General features: G+C 43.6%; 1 protein-coding gene across 5 annotated transcripts in view; it reads left to right on the top strand.

Moving 5' to 3' along the window:
* Nucleotides 1-15,852, top strand: part of LOC134206497 (serine/threonine-protein kinase tousled-like 2) — a 383,046-nt gene that overhangs the window by 252,203 nt on the left and 114,991 nt on the right. Inside the window, exon 1 of one of the 5 annotated variants that reach the window (XM_062682224.1) lies at nucleotides 9,143-11,394. The exons of the other annotated variants lie outside the window; for them this stretch is intronic. Within the exon in view, the coding sequence (XP_062538208.1) occupies nucleotides 11,227-11,394 (168 nt within the window). The 5' untranslated portion in view covers nucleotides 9,143-11,226. Of the gene's footprint in view, nucleotides 1-9,142; nucleotides 11,395-15,852 lie in introns of those variants that run through there. 5 annotated transcript variants of the gene reach the window in all.

Here is a 15,852-nt window from a genome sequence, read left to right as displayed (position 1 = left end):
TTCCGAAGGATTTCCCGAGGAAATTCCGAAGGATTTCGAGGAAATTCGAAGGATTTCGAGGAAATTCCGAAGGATTTCCGTGGAAATTCGAAGGATTTCCGTGGAAATTCGAAGGATTTCCGTGGAAATTCCGAAGGATTTCCGTGGAAATTCGAAGGATTTCCGTGGAAATTCGAAGGATTTCCCGTGGAAATTCGAAGGATTTCCGTGGAAATTCCGAAGGATTTCCGTGGAAATTCGAAGGATTTCCGTGGAAATTCCGAAGGATTTCCGTGGAAATTCGAAGGATTTCCGTGGAAATTCGAAGGATTTCCGTGGAAATTCCGAAGGATTTCGTGGAAATTCCGAAGGATTTCCGTGGAAATTCGAAGGATTTCGAGGAAATTCGAAGGATTTCGAGGAAATTCCGAAGGATTTCGAGGAAATTCGAAGGATTTCGAGGAAATTCCGAAGGATTTCGAGGAAATTCGAAGGATTTCGAGGAAATTCCGAAGGATTTCGAGGAAATTCGAAGGATTTCGAGGAAATTCGAAGGATTTCCGTGGAAATTCGAAGGATTTCCGTGGAAATTCGAAGGATTTCCGTGGAAATTCCGAAGGATTTCCGTGGAAATTCCGAAGGATTTCGTGGAAATTCGAAGGATTTCTGAGGAAATTCGAAGGATTTCCGATGAAATTCGAAGGATTTCCTGAGGAAATTCCGAAGGATTTCGAGGAAATTCGAAGGATTTCGAGGAAATTCGAAGGATTTCCCTGAGGAAATTCGAAGGATTTCGAGGAAATTCCGAAGGATTTCGAGGAAATTCGAAGGATTTCCCGAGGAAATTCGAAGGATTTCCTGAGGAAATTCGAAGGATTTCGAGGAAATTCCGAAGGATTTCGAGGAAATTCGAAGGATTTCGAGGAAATTCCGAAGGATTTCCTGAGGAAATTCCGAAGGATTTCGAGGAAATTCGAAGGATTTCGAGGAAATTCCGAAGGATTTCGAGGAAATTCCGAAGGATTTCGAGGAAATTCGAAGGATTTCCCGAGGAAATTCGAAGGATTTCGAGGAAATTCGAAGGATTTCGAGGAAATTCGAAGGATTTCGAGGAAATTCCGAAGGATTTCCTGAGGAAATTCGAAGGATTTCGAGGAAATTCCGAAGGATTTCGAGGAAATTCGAAGGATTTCGAGGAAATTCCGAAGGATTTCGAGGAAATTCGAAGGATTTCCCGAGGAAATTCCGAAGGATTTCGAGGAAATTCCGAAGGATTTCGAGGAAATTCGAAGGATTTCCTGAGGAAATTCGAAGGATTTCCCGAGGAAATTCGAAGGATTTCCGTGGAAATTCCGAAGGATTTCCGTGGAAATTCCGAAGGATTTCCGTGGAAATTCCGAAGGATTTCCGTGGAAATTCGAAGGATTTCCGTGGAAATTCGAAGGATTTCCGTGGAAATTCGAAGGATTTCCGTGGAAATTCGAAGGATTTCCGTGGAAATTCCGAAGGATTTCCGTGGAAATTCCGAAGGATTTCGAGGAAATTCGAAGGATTTCGTGGAAATTCGAAGGATTTCCGTGGAAATTCGAAGGATTTCCGTGGAAATTCCGAAGGATTTCCGTGGAAATTCCGAAGGATTTCCGTGGAAATTCGAAGGATTTCGTGGAAATTCGAAGGATTTCCGTGGAAATTCGAAGGATTTCCGTGGAAATTCCGAAGGATTTCCGTGGAAATTCGAAGGATTTCCGTGGAAATTCCGAAGGATTTCCGTGGAAATTCGAAGGATTTCCGTGGAAATTCGAAGGATTTCCGTGGAAATTCCGAAGGATTTCCGTGGAAATTCCGAAGGATTTCCGTGGAAATTCCGAAGGATTTCCGTGGAAATTCGAAGGATTTCCCGTGGAAATTCGAAGGATTTCCGTGGAAATTCGAAGGATTTCCGTGGAAATTCCGAAGGATTTCCGTGGAAATTCGAAGGATTTCCGTGGAAATTCCGAAGGATTTCCGTGGAAATTCGAAGGATTTCCGTGGAAATTCGAAGGATTTCCGTGGAAATTCCGAAGGATTTCCCGTGGAAATTCCGAAGGATTTCCGTGGAAATTCCGAAGGATTTCCGTGGAAATTCCGAAGGATTTCGAGGAAATTCGAAGGATTTCGAGGAAATTCGAAGGATTTCGAGGAAATTCGAAGGATTTCGAGGAAATTCGAAGGATTTTCGAGGAAATTCGAAGGATTTCGAGGAAATTCCGAAGGATTTCGAGGAAATTCCGAAGGATTTCCCGAGGAAATTCGAAGGATTTCGAGGAAATTCGAAGGATTTCGAGGAAATTCCGAAGGATTTCCGAGGAAATTCGAAGGATTTCCGTGGAAATTCGAAGGATTTCCGTGGAAAATCCGAAGGATTTCCGTGGAAATTCGAAGGATTTCGAGGAAATTCGAAGGATTTCGAGGAAATTCGAAGGATTTCGAGGAAATTCGAAGGATTTCGAGGAAATTCGAAGGATTTCCGTGGAAATTCCGAAGGATTTCCGTGGAAATTCGAAGGATTTCCGTGGAAATTCGAAGGATTTCCGTGGAAATTCGAAGGATTTCCGTGGAAATTCGAAGGATTTCCGTGGAAATTCCGAAGGATTTCCGTGGAAATTCCGAAGGATTTCCGTGGAAATTCGAAGGATTTCCGTGGAAATTCCGAAGGATTTCCGTGGAAATTCGAAGGATTTCCGTGGAAACTCCGAAGGATTTCCGTGGAAACTCGAAGGATTTCCGTGGAAATTCCGAAGGATTTCCGTGGAAATTCGAAGGATTTCCGAGGAAATTCGAAGGATTTCGAGGAAATTCCGAAGGATTTCGAGGAAATTCGAAGGATTTCGAGGAAATTCGAAGGATTTCGAGGAAATTCGAAGGATTTCCGTGGAAATTCGAAGGATTTCCGTGGAAATTCGAAGGATTTCCGTGGAAATTCGAAGGATTTCCGTGGAAATTCGAAGGATTTCCGTGGAAATTCGAAGGATTTCCGTGGAAATTCGAAGGATTTCCGTGGAAATTCCGAAGGATTTCCGTGGAAATTCGAAGGATTTCCATGGAAATTCGAAGGATTTCCGTGGAAACTCCGAAGGATTTCCGTGGAAACTCGAAGGATTTCCGTGGAAACTCCGAAGGATTTCCGTGGAAATTCGAAGGATTTCCGTGGAAATTCGAAGGATTTCCGTGGAAATTCGAAGGATTTCGAGGAAATTCGAAGGATTTCGAGGAAATTCGAAGGATTTCCCGAAATTCGAAGGATTTCGAGGAAATTCGAAGGATTTCGAGGAAATTCGAAGGATTTCGAGGAAATTCGAAGGATTTCGAGGAAATTCCGAAGGATTTCGAGGAAATTCGAAGGATTTCGAGGAAATTCCGAAGGATTTCCGAGGAAATTCCGAAGGATTTCGATGAAATTCGAAGGATTTCGAGGAAATTCCGAAGGATTTCCGTGGAAATTCGAAGGATTTCCGTGAAAATTCGAAGGATTTCCGTGGAAATTCCGAAGGATTTCCGTGGAAATTCGAAGGATTTCGAGGAAATTCCGAAGGATTTCGAGGAAATTCGAAGGATTTCGAGGAAATTCGAAGGATTTCGAGGAAATTCGAAGGATTTCGAGGAAATTCGAAGGATTTCGAGGAAATTCGAAGGATTTCCTGAGGAAATTCGAAGGATTTCGAGGAAATTCCGAAGGATTTCCCTAGGAAATTCCGAAGGATTTCCCGAGGAAATTCCGAAGGATTTCCCGAGGAAATTCCGAAGGATTTCCCTAGGAAATTGCGAAGGATTTCCCGTAGAAATTCCGAAGGATTTCCCTAGGAAATTGCGAAGGATTTCCCGTAGAAATTCCGAAAGATTTCCCGTGGAAATTCCGAAGGATTTCCCGTGGAAATTCCGAAGGCTTTCCCGTGGAAATTCGAAGGATTTCCGTGGAAATTCGAAGGATTTCCGTGGAAATTCCGAAGGATTTCCGTGGAAATTCCGAAGGATTTCCGTGGAAATTCGAAGGATTTCCGTGGAAATTCGAAGGATTTCCGTGGAAATTCGAAGGATTTCCGTGGAAATTCGAAGGATTTCCGTGGAAATTCGAAGGATTTCCGTGGAAATTCCGAAGGATTTCCGTGGAAATTCGAAGGATTTCCGTGGAAATTCCGAAGGATTTCCGTGGAAATTCGAAGGATTTCCGTGGAAATTCGAAGGATTTCGTGGAAATTCGAAGGATTTCCGTGGAAATTCGAAGGATTTCCGTGGAAATTCCGAAGGATTTCCGTGGAAATTCCGAAGGATTTCGAGGAAATTCGAAGGATTTCGAGGAAATTCGAAGGATTTCGAGGAAATTCGAAGGATTTCCCAGGAAATTCGAAGGATTTCGAGGAAATTGCGAAGGATTTCGAGGAATTTCCGAAGGATTTCGAGGAAATTCGAAGGATTTCCCGAGGAAATTCGAAGGATTTCGAGGAAATTCCGAAGGATTTCGAGGAAATTCAAAGGATTTCCTGAGGAAATTCCGAAGGATTTTCCGAGGAAATTCGAAGGATTTCGAGGAAATTCGAAGGATTTCGAGGAAATTCCGAAGGATTTCGAGGAAATTCGAAGGATTTCGAGGAATTTCCGGAGGATTTCCCGAGGAATTTCCGGAGGATTTCCCGAGGAAATTCCGAAGGATTTCCCGAGGAAATTCCGTAGGATTTCCCGAGGAAATTCCGGAGGATTTCACGAGGGAATTTCGGAGGATTTCCCGAGGAAATTCCGGAGGATTTCCCGATGAAATTCCAAGGATTTCGAGGAAATTCGAAGGATTTCGAGGAAATTCCTAAGGATTTCGAGGAAATTCTAAGGATTTCTCGAGGAAATTCCGGAGGATTTCCCGAGGAAATTCGAAGGATTTCGAGGAAATTCCGAAGGATTTCGAGGAAATTCGAAGGATTTCGAGGAAATTCGAAGGATTTCCCGAGGAAATTCCGAAGGATTTCCCGAGGAAATTCCGAAGGATTTCCCGAGGAAATTCCGAAGGATTTCCCGAGGAAATTCCGAAGGATTTCCCGAGGAAATTCCGAAGGATTTCCCGAGGAAATTCCGAAGGAAAGAAGGCTTCCAAGCCTCTTGAAAGGAGGCTTCCGAGCCTCTTGAAAGGAGGCTTCCGAGCCTCTTGAAAGGAGGCTTTCGAGCCTCTTGAAAGGAGGCTTCCGAGCCTCTTGAAAGGAGGCTTCCAGGCCTCTTGAAAGGAGGCTTCCAGGCCTCTTGAAAGGAGGCTTCCAGGCCTCTTGAAAGGAGGCTTCCAGGCCTCTTGAAAGGAGGCTTCTGAGCCTCTTGAAAGGAGGCTTCCAGGCCTCTTGAAAGGAGGCTTCCTGAGCCTCTTGAAAGGAGGCTTCCTGAGCCTCTTGAAAGGAGGCTACCGAGCCTCTATAAAGGCGACTTCCAAGCCTTTATAAAGAAGGCTTCCAAGCGTCTAGAAAGGAGGCTCCCAAGCCTCTAGAAAGGAGGCTTCCGAGCCTCTAGAAAGGATGCTTCAAGCCTCTAGAAAGGAGGTTTCCGAGCCTCTTGAAAGGAAGCTTCTTAACCTCTAGAAAGGCGGCATACAAGCCTCTAGACAGGAGGCTTCCAAGCATCTAGAAAGGAGTCTTCCAAGCCTCTAGAAATGAGGCTTCCAAGCCTCTATAAAGGAGGCTTCTAGGGGGATCCCGTAGCGTAGTTGGCTACACGTTCGCCTTACAAGCGGATGGTCATGGGTGCCTATCAAATAAATAAAGGAATAAAAAGGAGGCTTCCAAGCCTCTAGAAAGGAGGCTTCCAAGCCTCTAGAAAGGAGGCTTCCAAGCCTCTAGAAAGGAGGCTTCCAAGCCTCTAGAAAGGAGGCTTCCAAGCCTCTAGAAAGGAGGCTTCCAAGCCTCTAGAAAGGAGGCTTCCAGGGGGATCCCGTAGCGTAGTTGGCTACACGTTCGCCTTACAAGCGGATGGTCATGGGTGCCTATCAAATAAATAAAGGAATAAAAAAAGGAGGCTTTCGAGCCTCTAGAGAGGAGGCTTTCAAGCCTCGTGAAAGGAGGCTTCCAAGCCTCTTAAAAGGAGGCTTCCGAGCCTCTTGAAAGGATGCTTCCGAGCCTCTTGAAAGAAGGCCTCTGAGCCCCTTGAAAGAAGGGCTCTGAGCTTCTTGAATGAAGGTTTTCGAGTCTCTTGAAGAGACTTCCGAGCCCCTTAAATGGCCATTTAAAAGGAGGCTGCCGAGTATTTTTTGCGAGTACTTTTAAATTTGGATTCCGTGAGGATTGTCTTTAAGCCTCTTTAATGAACGCTTTCGAACCTTTGGATTCTAAATTTTAATTCAAAAGCTTATTCTTAACATATCATTCATCATTTTTTTTTGTCTCAATCAGATCGATCAAACTTTAGATTTTTGAAATTTATTCTTTCGTCGTTTTGTTTTTTTTTTACTTTATACACTGCATATTATGCAGAATAGGGTGGCTCAAAAAACATTTTTACAAATTTTTTGATGGGCCGCCCTGTTATTCGATTGTATTTGATGCCCTGATGCTCTGGACAAAATTTCAGCTAAATCGGTCAACGTTTGGGTGGTGCTTAAACTCGTTGGAAGTTTATATAAAAAAATGTATGCAGAAACATCCAAAAACAATGATTTGCAGTTGGACGGCACAATTTACGATCAAGAACCATGATACTCATTCAGTTCTACAAGATCTGAATGAGTTTCATAGTTCTTCATCGTAAGTTGTGTAGTCCAGCTGCAATTTACTGTTTTTGGATGTTTCTGCATACATGTTTGCTTATAAACTTCCAACGAGTTTAGCACCGCGCAAACGTTGACCGATTTGGCTGAAATTTTGTCCAGAGCATCAGGGCATCAAATATAACCGAGAGAGTGGCTCATCAAAAAAAATGAAAAAGTTTTTCCCATACTAATTTGAGCCACCCTAATGTACAAAAATTAAACAATTATCCAAACTTTATTGAAAAGTTTTCATTGGAACTGTTAAACATCCGCCATTACGTATTTTTGTCCGAGGTACTCCCTGGGGCCAGCGAAGGTACCCCCAGGGGTACATGTAACTCAGGTTGAGAACCGCTGGGCTAGAGCATTTTCAGCGGCTCACGGTGGCTATGGTAGGGCCTGCTTGTGGATACATGAAGCTTTTTATAGAAGTTTTTCAGAGCTCACTGTCAAGTCTCATAACTCCCTAGGTAAGCCTAATGACTCGCAGTTTCCTTGGGAGGCATCGTAGAGTCCTTGAATATGGTTCCTTATGTCCTACTAACATATATTGACTAGAAATTCAATCAATGCAGTTTCTTTTCAAATTTCGCGAACAGCTAGTTGCAGGAAAGTGTGCCTTCCGCCTTCCAAATGGTAGCCATTATTATTATTATTATTGAATACCCGCTTTCCTAGCCGATTCGATCTGCTGCGTTCGACCAGGTGTCTCCTCGCATTTGAAATCCGAAAAAAAAGTTTCTCAAACGGAAGAACACGTCATCGGGGTCATGATCGTCGATCGTGTTACAGTAGAAACAAAACGTTCTAGAAATAACCTTCCAGGAAAGGAATCCATGTCCCTTGTTTCCATTATTTGCACATACAATGCAGCCCTGAATGTAAACATGTTAGTATAAGTGCAATCTCATTCTCTTTGTTCAAAGCAAACGAAGAAACTTTTCCATCGCCCAATCCCACACGTCTATTTACTGTTCGTCGCTTTCCTAATCACAGCCAGAGCTACGATGGCATATAGTTAAATAAGATTAGAGAGTGATTTTTGTTCAATCAAGCACTATCAACAAAATGTCTACCTACTCCGTTGACGTCAGGTGGCGCGTAGCGCTACAAATTTTCCAATACCTCGAAGGTGACGATCGACCGACCCCACACTCAATTTTCCCTGCTCACACGGGCCGTTAATAATATCAATAACAATAAAAATGTTAAACCCCTGTTCCCCGCATATAACAACAACATCAATAATAATAACGGCAATAACACAGTCATCAACATGATAGCGAACCGACCGAGCAGCGACCGACTCTTCAAAATCATTCAACCAAATGATATTATCGCGCAAACACAAAAAGTCACGACACTCAGTCTCAATCTCAACATTCTCAGTTTTCAATCGCGCCTTATGCTTGCTTTCTGCGGTGTCTCCTTTCCGTTCATTCGTGCACGGTGAGCAGCAAGCAGCGTGCGAGTGTGATAACCATCCAGATCACACGCGATTACACGACGACGACGACGGGGCGATGCGATGACGGCCGGGGAGGACCGACCAGAGCCGATTGCAGGGGGGGTTCCCGCGTGTGTGGTGGCGTGAGAGACACGGAAGGAAAAGCGAGAGCGGTGGAAACCGCGAGGAAAACGGATTCCGCATCGCTTATGAATTAGCTTCCAATAATAACATTTTCCCTTTTGTTTGGTCGTTCGTAAATTCGGTCTCGTGCGGAGCGAACCGACAACGGCGCGGCGGTGAGATACTTCCATTCATTCATGTGAGCGCTTCGTATAAGAGTGATCTCTCTCAATTTTTAATGGGAGAAGTGCGCACACCATCAGTCACCCACCGCACATCGTACACTCTCGAGGGTAATGCGAGAGTACCAGTGTGCAAAGCGAAGTGGTAAGAAATTTTTGTTGTATAATAAAACTGCATCGAGGGATGAGAGGAAAACATGCTGTCGGTGCTGCCTTTGTGTATCTGTATAGACTTTTAGTGTTTCGCCTTTCTTTTTTGGGCTTCTCCGCTTGTTGTTGCTGGAACAAATCGGGCACTCAAATGACAGTCGTCGACGATGTCGTCACTCTGTCCCTGTGTGCGGTTGTTTTGTGTTCCATTCACTCCTTCATTCGCTTGTTAGAAGCTGGCTGGAGTTTACCGGGTGTTTGGATTGTACGGGCCGCCGACGAAGTTGGAGGGCTGAGGAACGGAACCGGAGTGGAAGACGTGAGTAAACGCAAGTAAGCAAGACAGCTGCCGTCGTCCGACTCGACGGCCCGGGTTCACTCACTCCGCCTGGCAGAAGAATAACCATCGCCTGGCTATTAGTTGGGCAAATACGTCGACGGCGCTCGTTTCGGTAGTCGGATTGTTGTGTTTTGTCCGTGCGGATCCTGCCTCGATTGTTAGCTTTTGGTAAAGGGTAACAGAAGAATTAGGTGCAGAGAAGAACATCAAGAACTTCGGTAATTATCTACGCAATTCAGTTGCGTTATGTGTTGTTGACAAATAGACAAGTAAGCTACGCAGCAGTTCGACACGATTCCAACCCCGATAGTCGTCCACGGTGCAAAAAAGGTGAAGTGCATTCGGTGATTCGTGCACAAATTAGGTTCGGTTTATTGATTTTCCTCCTCCGGATCTGGATAATGTGTGCACTGCGGTGAAGTGCAACACAGTGGAATGTGGAAACAGTGGAGTTCGCGGCTGGGGTGGAAAAAGTGAGAGATATGTACACGAATTAGAGTATAGTAGGCGCACACGCTTCTCGTGGCGTAGAAGGAAGAGTAGCAGCAGAAGCATAGAGTCAACACCGCAGGCAGAGGGCGGTGACGTGGGGGGAATGTGTGTGGGACCCAAGTCCAAGTCTCACAGCAGCAGTAGCAGTCAAAGCAGAAATCCATCGCCGAGAGAATCGTCGGGGGAAAGTAAGGTTGAATTTTTCAGCTCATTTTAGCTGTACCCGTTAGCGGATCACAACATCTCGGACGACGGCTACGGCGGTGACGGTGCCCCGCGAGTCGTGAACTGTGTCGCGGAGCAAGAGCAAGAACGAGAGACAGTGCAACAGCAGCAGCAGCAGTAACGGTGAAGAATCTGAGTTGTGACACAATCTGCTTGGGAGCCTCGGATGGAAGACAAGTGGCGACACCGACAGCGGCGGTCAGTCGGTGTTCTTGAGTATGACAAAGGAAATTGATTTGCTAGTTAGCAAGTAGGGATACACCCAAAGTAATTTGTGCGATAATTTTCAGCTTGTCCATTCAAGCTTCCGATACATTCCTTGTCTAGTGATAGACAGCTGTGTAGTGCAAAGTGACAACAACCTGGTGCATATTATGATACAGTGGCGGTTTTGTCGAGGCAGTGCATAGTAGAAGCTACTATTTAAAGTGGTCAATTTGTTGCTCAGTGGTCAAAGTGGTGAATGTTAGGCCCGGTGTTACTCAATTACTCGGCGCTGCAAGAGGAGAGTGCATGTCACGACCGAGTAGTGTTTGGTATAATTATCCAATGCCTTGCCGTGCGATCGATGGGTCACCACCACCAGTTTTAGTGTAGTAAGGGAGCGGGTGAAGAAGTAAGAGAAATAAGAAGAAGAGGGAAGCGAGGAGGAAACGTAGAAGCAGTTAAAAAGCAGAAAAAGGAAAAATATGTGTGCGCTACTCTCGCTAGTAGTGGCCGTAGCGAAGTGTAGCGGAGGCTATATTGGCAACATAGCAGAAATTAATATTGTTTAAGAAGAATCAGTCGAGTCGGAGACGATCAGAGCAGGGTTGGTAGAAGAATACGGCAAAGCCAAAACCAGGATAAGGGAAGGTGGTGGAAAATTGCAAAGAGGTGTATGACAAAGCAGAAGAAGTGCGCTGTGTTGAATAAAACGAGAGTGGCGAAACGTGTACCAACGTTCGGAGGAAAGAGAGTAATATCAAATGTACATAGTTGTTGTTTTTTCGCTGTTGTGATTGTTATTATTGCTGTTATTTTGCATTTATAAAACCGTTTCCAGTGCATTACGGGGCTTGTTTCGCGCACCAATACTGGTCTATATACGCGAACGGGCAGTACTCCCACAAACGCCAAGTGCGACGGAATGAGAGTGAAGTGCGCGACGTGACCGAAAAGTGCAACAGCGGTAGAGAAATCTACGAACAGCACATCGAAATCTTTTGTTCCCGATTCGGCAGATATTTTCGCCCAACCTTGAGTGTCATGCCTCTGCAGAATTCGCTGCCGACTAACTACTTGCTCCGGCTGCTGAAGGACTGCAGCCAGCAGCCATCAGCACGGAAGGATTCCCCAGGAGGAATTCCTCCAAGGTCCCAACATTTCGGCTGTGCCCTCCGACGGCACTAGAACCGGCAGGATTCTTCCGCTCGGTGCTCTCGGGTGCACAGGTGTGCCGCCCGGGAACGGAACCGCGGTAGAGATCGCCGATATTGGGCACCCCCTCGGGGGAAAACGAAAAACACGCGCAGTGGCAAGAAAAACGGCACACTCAATGAAGAATAAGCAGCCACAGCAGCCACCAAAGAAGAAGCAGAAGCAGCATCAGCAACAGCTATTACCCCAATCCCAGCAACAGCAACCACAACAACAACAACAACAACAGCAGCAGCAGCAGAAGAAAAACTTGGATATCATGTTGAGCTCTTCCTATTACATCTATGTAAGTACACAATCCAGTTACCCCTCCCGTGTCTCGGCTTCTTTCTCACCAATGGAAAACATTCACATAATAAAAAAGCTCGGATCGATCCACCAAGGGAAAGTGGTGTCTTTCTCTATATTTGGTTAAGTGGAGCGCTCGCTGACAACATTTTATTCACCTGTCTATGCAGGTCGAACTCCTTACTTGACATGTTGATCCAAGAATTTGAGAATTGTTTAAATTGGAACAAAACTGGTTATCAAAATCAAGCCGGGTTGAACCCGAGTAGCACAGGAACCCTGAAAATATCCGATTATTGCTTTGTGAAAACACGAAGTTTGAGGTTTCACACGGCTTATTTTGACTCAATTATTTCCTATTTTTCTAGGCCATTCCGAAGGTCTCCCGGGTTATGGCCTATGGCCGGATTAGAGCCATGTGGCCCAGGCTCTCTGAAAATAATATACCCATCATTCCCATCCCATCATTACTTTGTGAAATCATGAAGTTTGAGGTGCCGCACGACCTATTTTGACTGAATTTAAGAAATGGCCATACCGGAGGTCCCTCGGATTGTGCCCGATATGGCCGGATTGGAGCCGAGTGGCCCAGGAACCCTGAAAATAACATTCGTATCATTGTTTTGAATATTGAAATTGAATACAATTTCCTTGGAAAAAAGAGCACTAATGGAATGTTGATCAGTCTATTAGTAGATGAAAGCGAGAGTAAGATACTTTTCATGGGGCCAGATCTAACTTTTCAGCTTGATAATGCAACTCTGAGTTTTTTTTAGCTTGTTCTCCGGGCCCAAATCCTTACAAAAACCTTTGGTTTATACTTGCCCGTTACGTTTATTAAAAATGGCAAACAATTCTATAATATAAATATGATAAAATTTCGTATTCGTGAATGTTGGAAGTATTTCGAGCCAAACGCACTTGAAGAAATGTTTCTGTCCATAGAATAACATTTTTTTTAATTATTAGACAATGACTAGTACTTCAAATAGTTGTATTTTTATTTCTTACGTTTTTCATGAATTTTTCAGCTTAAATGTGAATCCGAATTAATATTTTAATTTAATATTTTAATAATATTTCATTGGAATCCCAAATGTGATTCCTTTCGAACCCTAAAAAGAATTCCATTCGAATCCCAAATGGGATTCCATTCGATTTCCAAATGGGATTCTGAATCCCAAACGGGATCACATTCGAATCCCAAATGGGCTTCCAATCGAATTCCAAATGGAATTCCATTCGATTTCCAAATGGGATTCCATTCGAATCCCAAATGGGATTCCATTCGAATCCCAAATGAGATTCCTCTCGATTCCCAAATGGGATTCCATTCGAATCCCAGATGGGCTCCCATTCGAAAACCAAATGGGATTCCTCTCGATTCTCAAATAGAATTCCATTCGAATCCCAAATGGGGTCCCATTCGAATTCCAAATGAGATTCCATTCGAATTCCAGATGGGATTCCATTTGAATCCCAAAAGGGATTCCATTCGAGTCTAAAATTGTATTCCTCTCGATTCCCAAATAGGATTCCATTCGAATCCCAAATGGGGTATCCCAGATGGGATTCCATTCGAATCCCAAATGGGATTCCTTTCAAATCCTAAATGTGCAGTCCGAGTTCTGCCCCGGTCGAGTATAGACGCTTACTGGCAATTAATTAAACCAACTACCGCGATCGCGAAAGTATCATATTACCCCCGACCGAGACCGTGAAAGTGTCGAATCACCAATTACTAGTGCCGTCGACCGAAGCGTAAACAACATACATAGGGCTCTGAACTTGAATAAACCCTGCGCCACCGGCGACACCAACTTGCCGGATGAGTGCATCCAATTCCCCCGACTGGGGGAAACCTCTGGGGGAAACCCCAGAGAAATGATAATGGTGATGGAAAGGATGGAAGAGGATAAAAATTTCCACGGAGTGTCCCCGATACTTGTGGAAAAAACAATCCAAAGTTACTGTGGAAGCGGAACCAGCGCAAAGAAAACGAAGGATGGAAAAATTCTAGTGACGGTGAGGAACGAACATCAGGCAAAAAACCTGGCTAAAATTGAAAAATTGTGTGACGAAATTACCGTCAAAGTGTACGAGCACAAAACTTTAAATTCGAGCAAAGTAGTGATAGTCTGCCGAGACTTGAAGGAAGTGAGTGACGACGAGCTTCTGGAAAACCTATCCTCCCAAAGAGTTACGGAAGTCAAACAGTTGATGAAAATGCGCGACAATGTTAAAACTCCGATGGGAGTTTTCGTACTTACGCTTAAAGGAAAAACACCCCCCAAAGAAGTTAAAATTGGATACACTGTGCTGGAAACAAGACCATGGTATCCAAATCCGATGCGTTGCTTCAAGTGCCTAAAGTTTGGCCACATTGGAAGAAACTGTTCAAGTGAGAAAAAGTGCGGAAATGTGGAAATAACTATCATGAAGAATGTGAAAACCGAGAAAAGTGTATAAATTGTGGAAACGAGCACGGAGCGTTCTTTAATGGATGCCCTGTCTTAAAAGAGAAAAGGATATAATAAAAATCAAAGTGGATAAACTTGTCTTTCTGGGAAGCCAGAAAAATGATAGAAGATCAAAGCTCGAATACTTACGCCGACCAAGTGAAACAACTAAACGAAGAAAAGAAAACCCTTGAAGAAAAGATCAGAGCTGACATCAAAAATCAGTTCGAAGTGAAGCTGAAGGAATACAAAGAAGAAATCAAAAAAGTCACAAATGAAAACGAAAAAGGATGGAATCCATAGAGGAAAAATACAAAGCACTGAACCACAAATTCGAACATCTGGTATCAGTCTACAAAGAGGAGAAAACAAGAAGAAAAGCAGCCGAGAACGAACTTGAAAGTCTGAAAAAAGACAACAGTAAACTACAAGCAACATTAAATTTGTACGCACCCTCCCTTAGCGGACAGAAGAACCCAACTAAGCTCACAAGAAGTCAAGAGAAGCAGCCAAGTTCACCTCCAAGGAAAAAAGGAAACAAAATGAAAGCAGTTACCGAAGAAGTAGGATATATTTCCACAGACCCAGAAAATAACTCAGATGACGGAAACGAGAAAATGAAATCCTAGAAAATAATAGCAAAACCAAAAAGCATTACAAAATAGCACAAACAACACAAGACCACTCAAGTACAATCAGCAGTGAACACCATATAATTTCATGGAATGTAAGAGGCTTAAGAGGAAGAAGGCCTGACCTCAACATCCTTGCAAGCACTTACAATACAATAGCTATTTGCCTTCAAGAAACTATGTGCCAAAATGACAACCAATCAGAAATCAGAGGATATTCAACATACCATCGTCCAAGAACAAACGGAGCAAGAGCAGCAGGCGGTGTAATAATCGCAGTAAAAACGACATCGATAGTCAAATCATAGATATTGATACAGATCTAGAAGCAATTGCAGTTAACATCGGAGCACCACTAAACGCAAACTTACTAAACGTATACCTCCCTCCGGGGGAACAGATCACAAAAGAGGATATTATGGCTTTAATAGAACAAATTCCTGAACCTTTCATCCTGGTAGGTGACATAAATGCCCATCATCCCTTATGGGGATCGGAAAATATCAGCACTAGAGGTACAACAATAGAATCAATAATAAACGAGAAGAACCTGATAGTTCTGAACAACGGTGAGAAAACCTACATAAACAGCGGCACAGGAATCGGATCTTGCATCGACATTTGCCTCTGCTCTAATCAACTAGCGGGAATACTGGAACTTACCGTCTGTGAGGATTCACACGGAAGTGATCATATTCCACTAATTATGTCGACACCGTCAAAATCGCCAGCAAGTGATCGTATTCCAAGATGGAAAATAGAAGATGCAGATTGGGAAAAATTCCAGAATAACATTAACATTGAGACGAAAAATGATGTCATCGATCAAGTAGAAGAAATAACTAAACAAATAATAATAGCAGCAGAACAATCAATTCCAAAACTAAACCAACAACTTCTGGAAAACGTGTGCCATGGTGGAGCAAAGAAGTAGCCACAGCTGTAAAAACTAGAAGAAAAGCTCTACGTAAACTTAAAAATAACAAGAACAAACCTCCAAGCCCGCAACTAATATACGAATATCAAGACGCCAATGACAGAGCACAAAAATCATCACAGAAGCAAAACTAGCTCTTGGAAAGAATTCGTCAGCAAATTCAACGTTCATACTCCGGCCAAAGAGATGTGGAGCAATTTTAGGAAAATTCAGGAAAATACCAATCATCAGCTATCAGAGAAATCAACTTTAACGGCCAACGCATGAACACAAACATTGAAATAGCAAACAGCCTAGCCGACCACTTTGGAAAAATATCAAGCGATAAAGAGTACAATCAAAACTTTATACCATTGAAGAACAGGATCGAGCAAACACCTCTCGAAATAAGAAATGAGGATACAGCAGAGTACAACGCACCATTCTCC

The sequence above is a fragment of the Armigeres subalbatus genome, chromosome 1 (genome assembly GCF_024139115.2).
Source record: "Armigeres subalbatus isolate Guangzhou_Male chromosome 1, GZ_Asu_2, whole genome shotgun sequence".
NCBI classification, from domain to species: domain Eukaryota; kingdom Metazoa; phylum Arthropoda; class Insecta; order Diptera; family Culicidae; genus Armigeres; species Armigeres subalbatus.
This window is presented reverse-complemented; position numbering and strand designations above follow the sequence as displayed.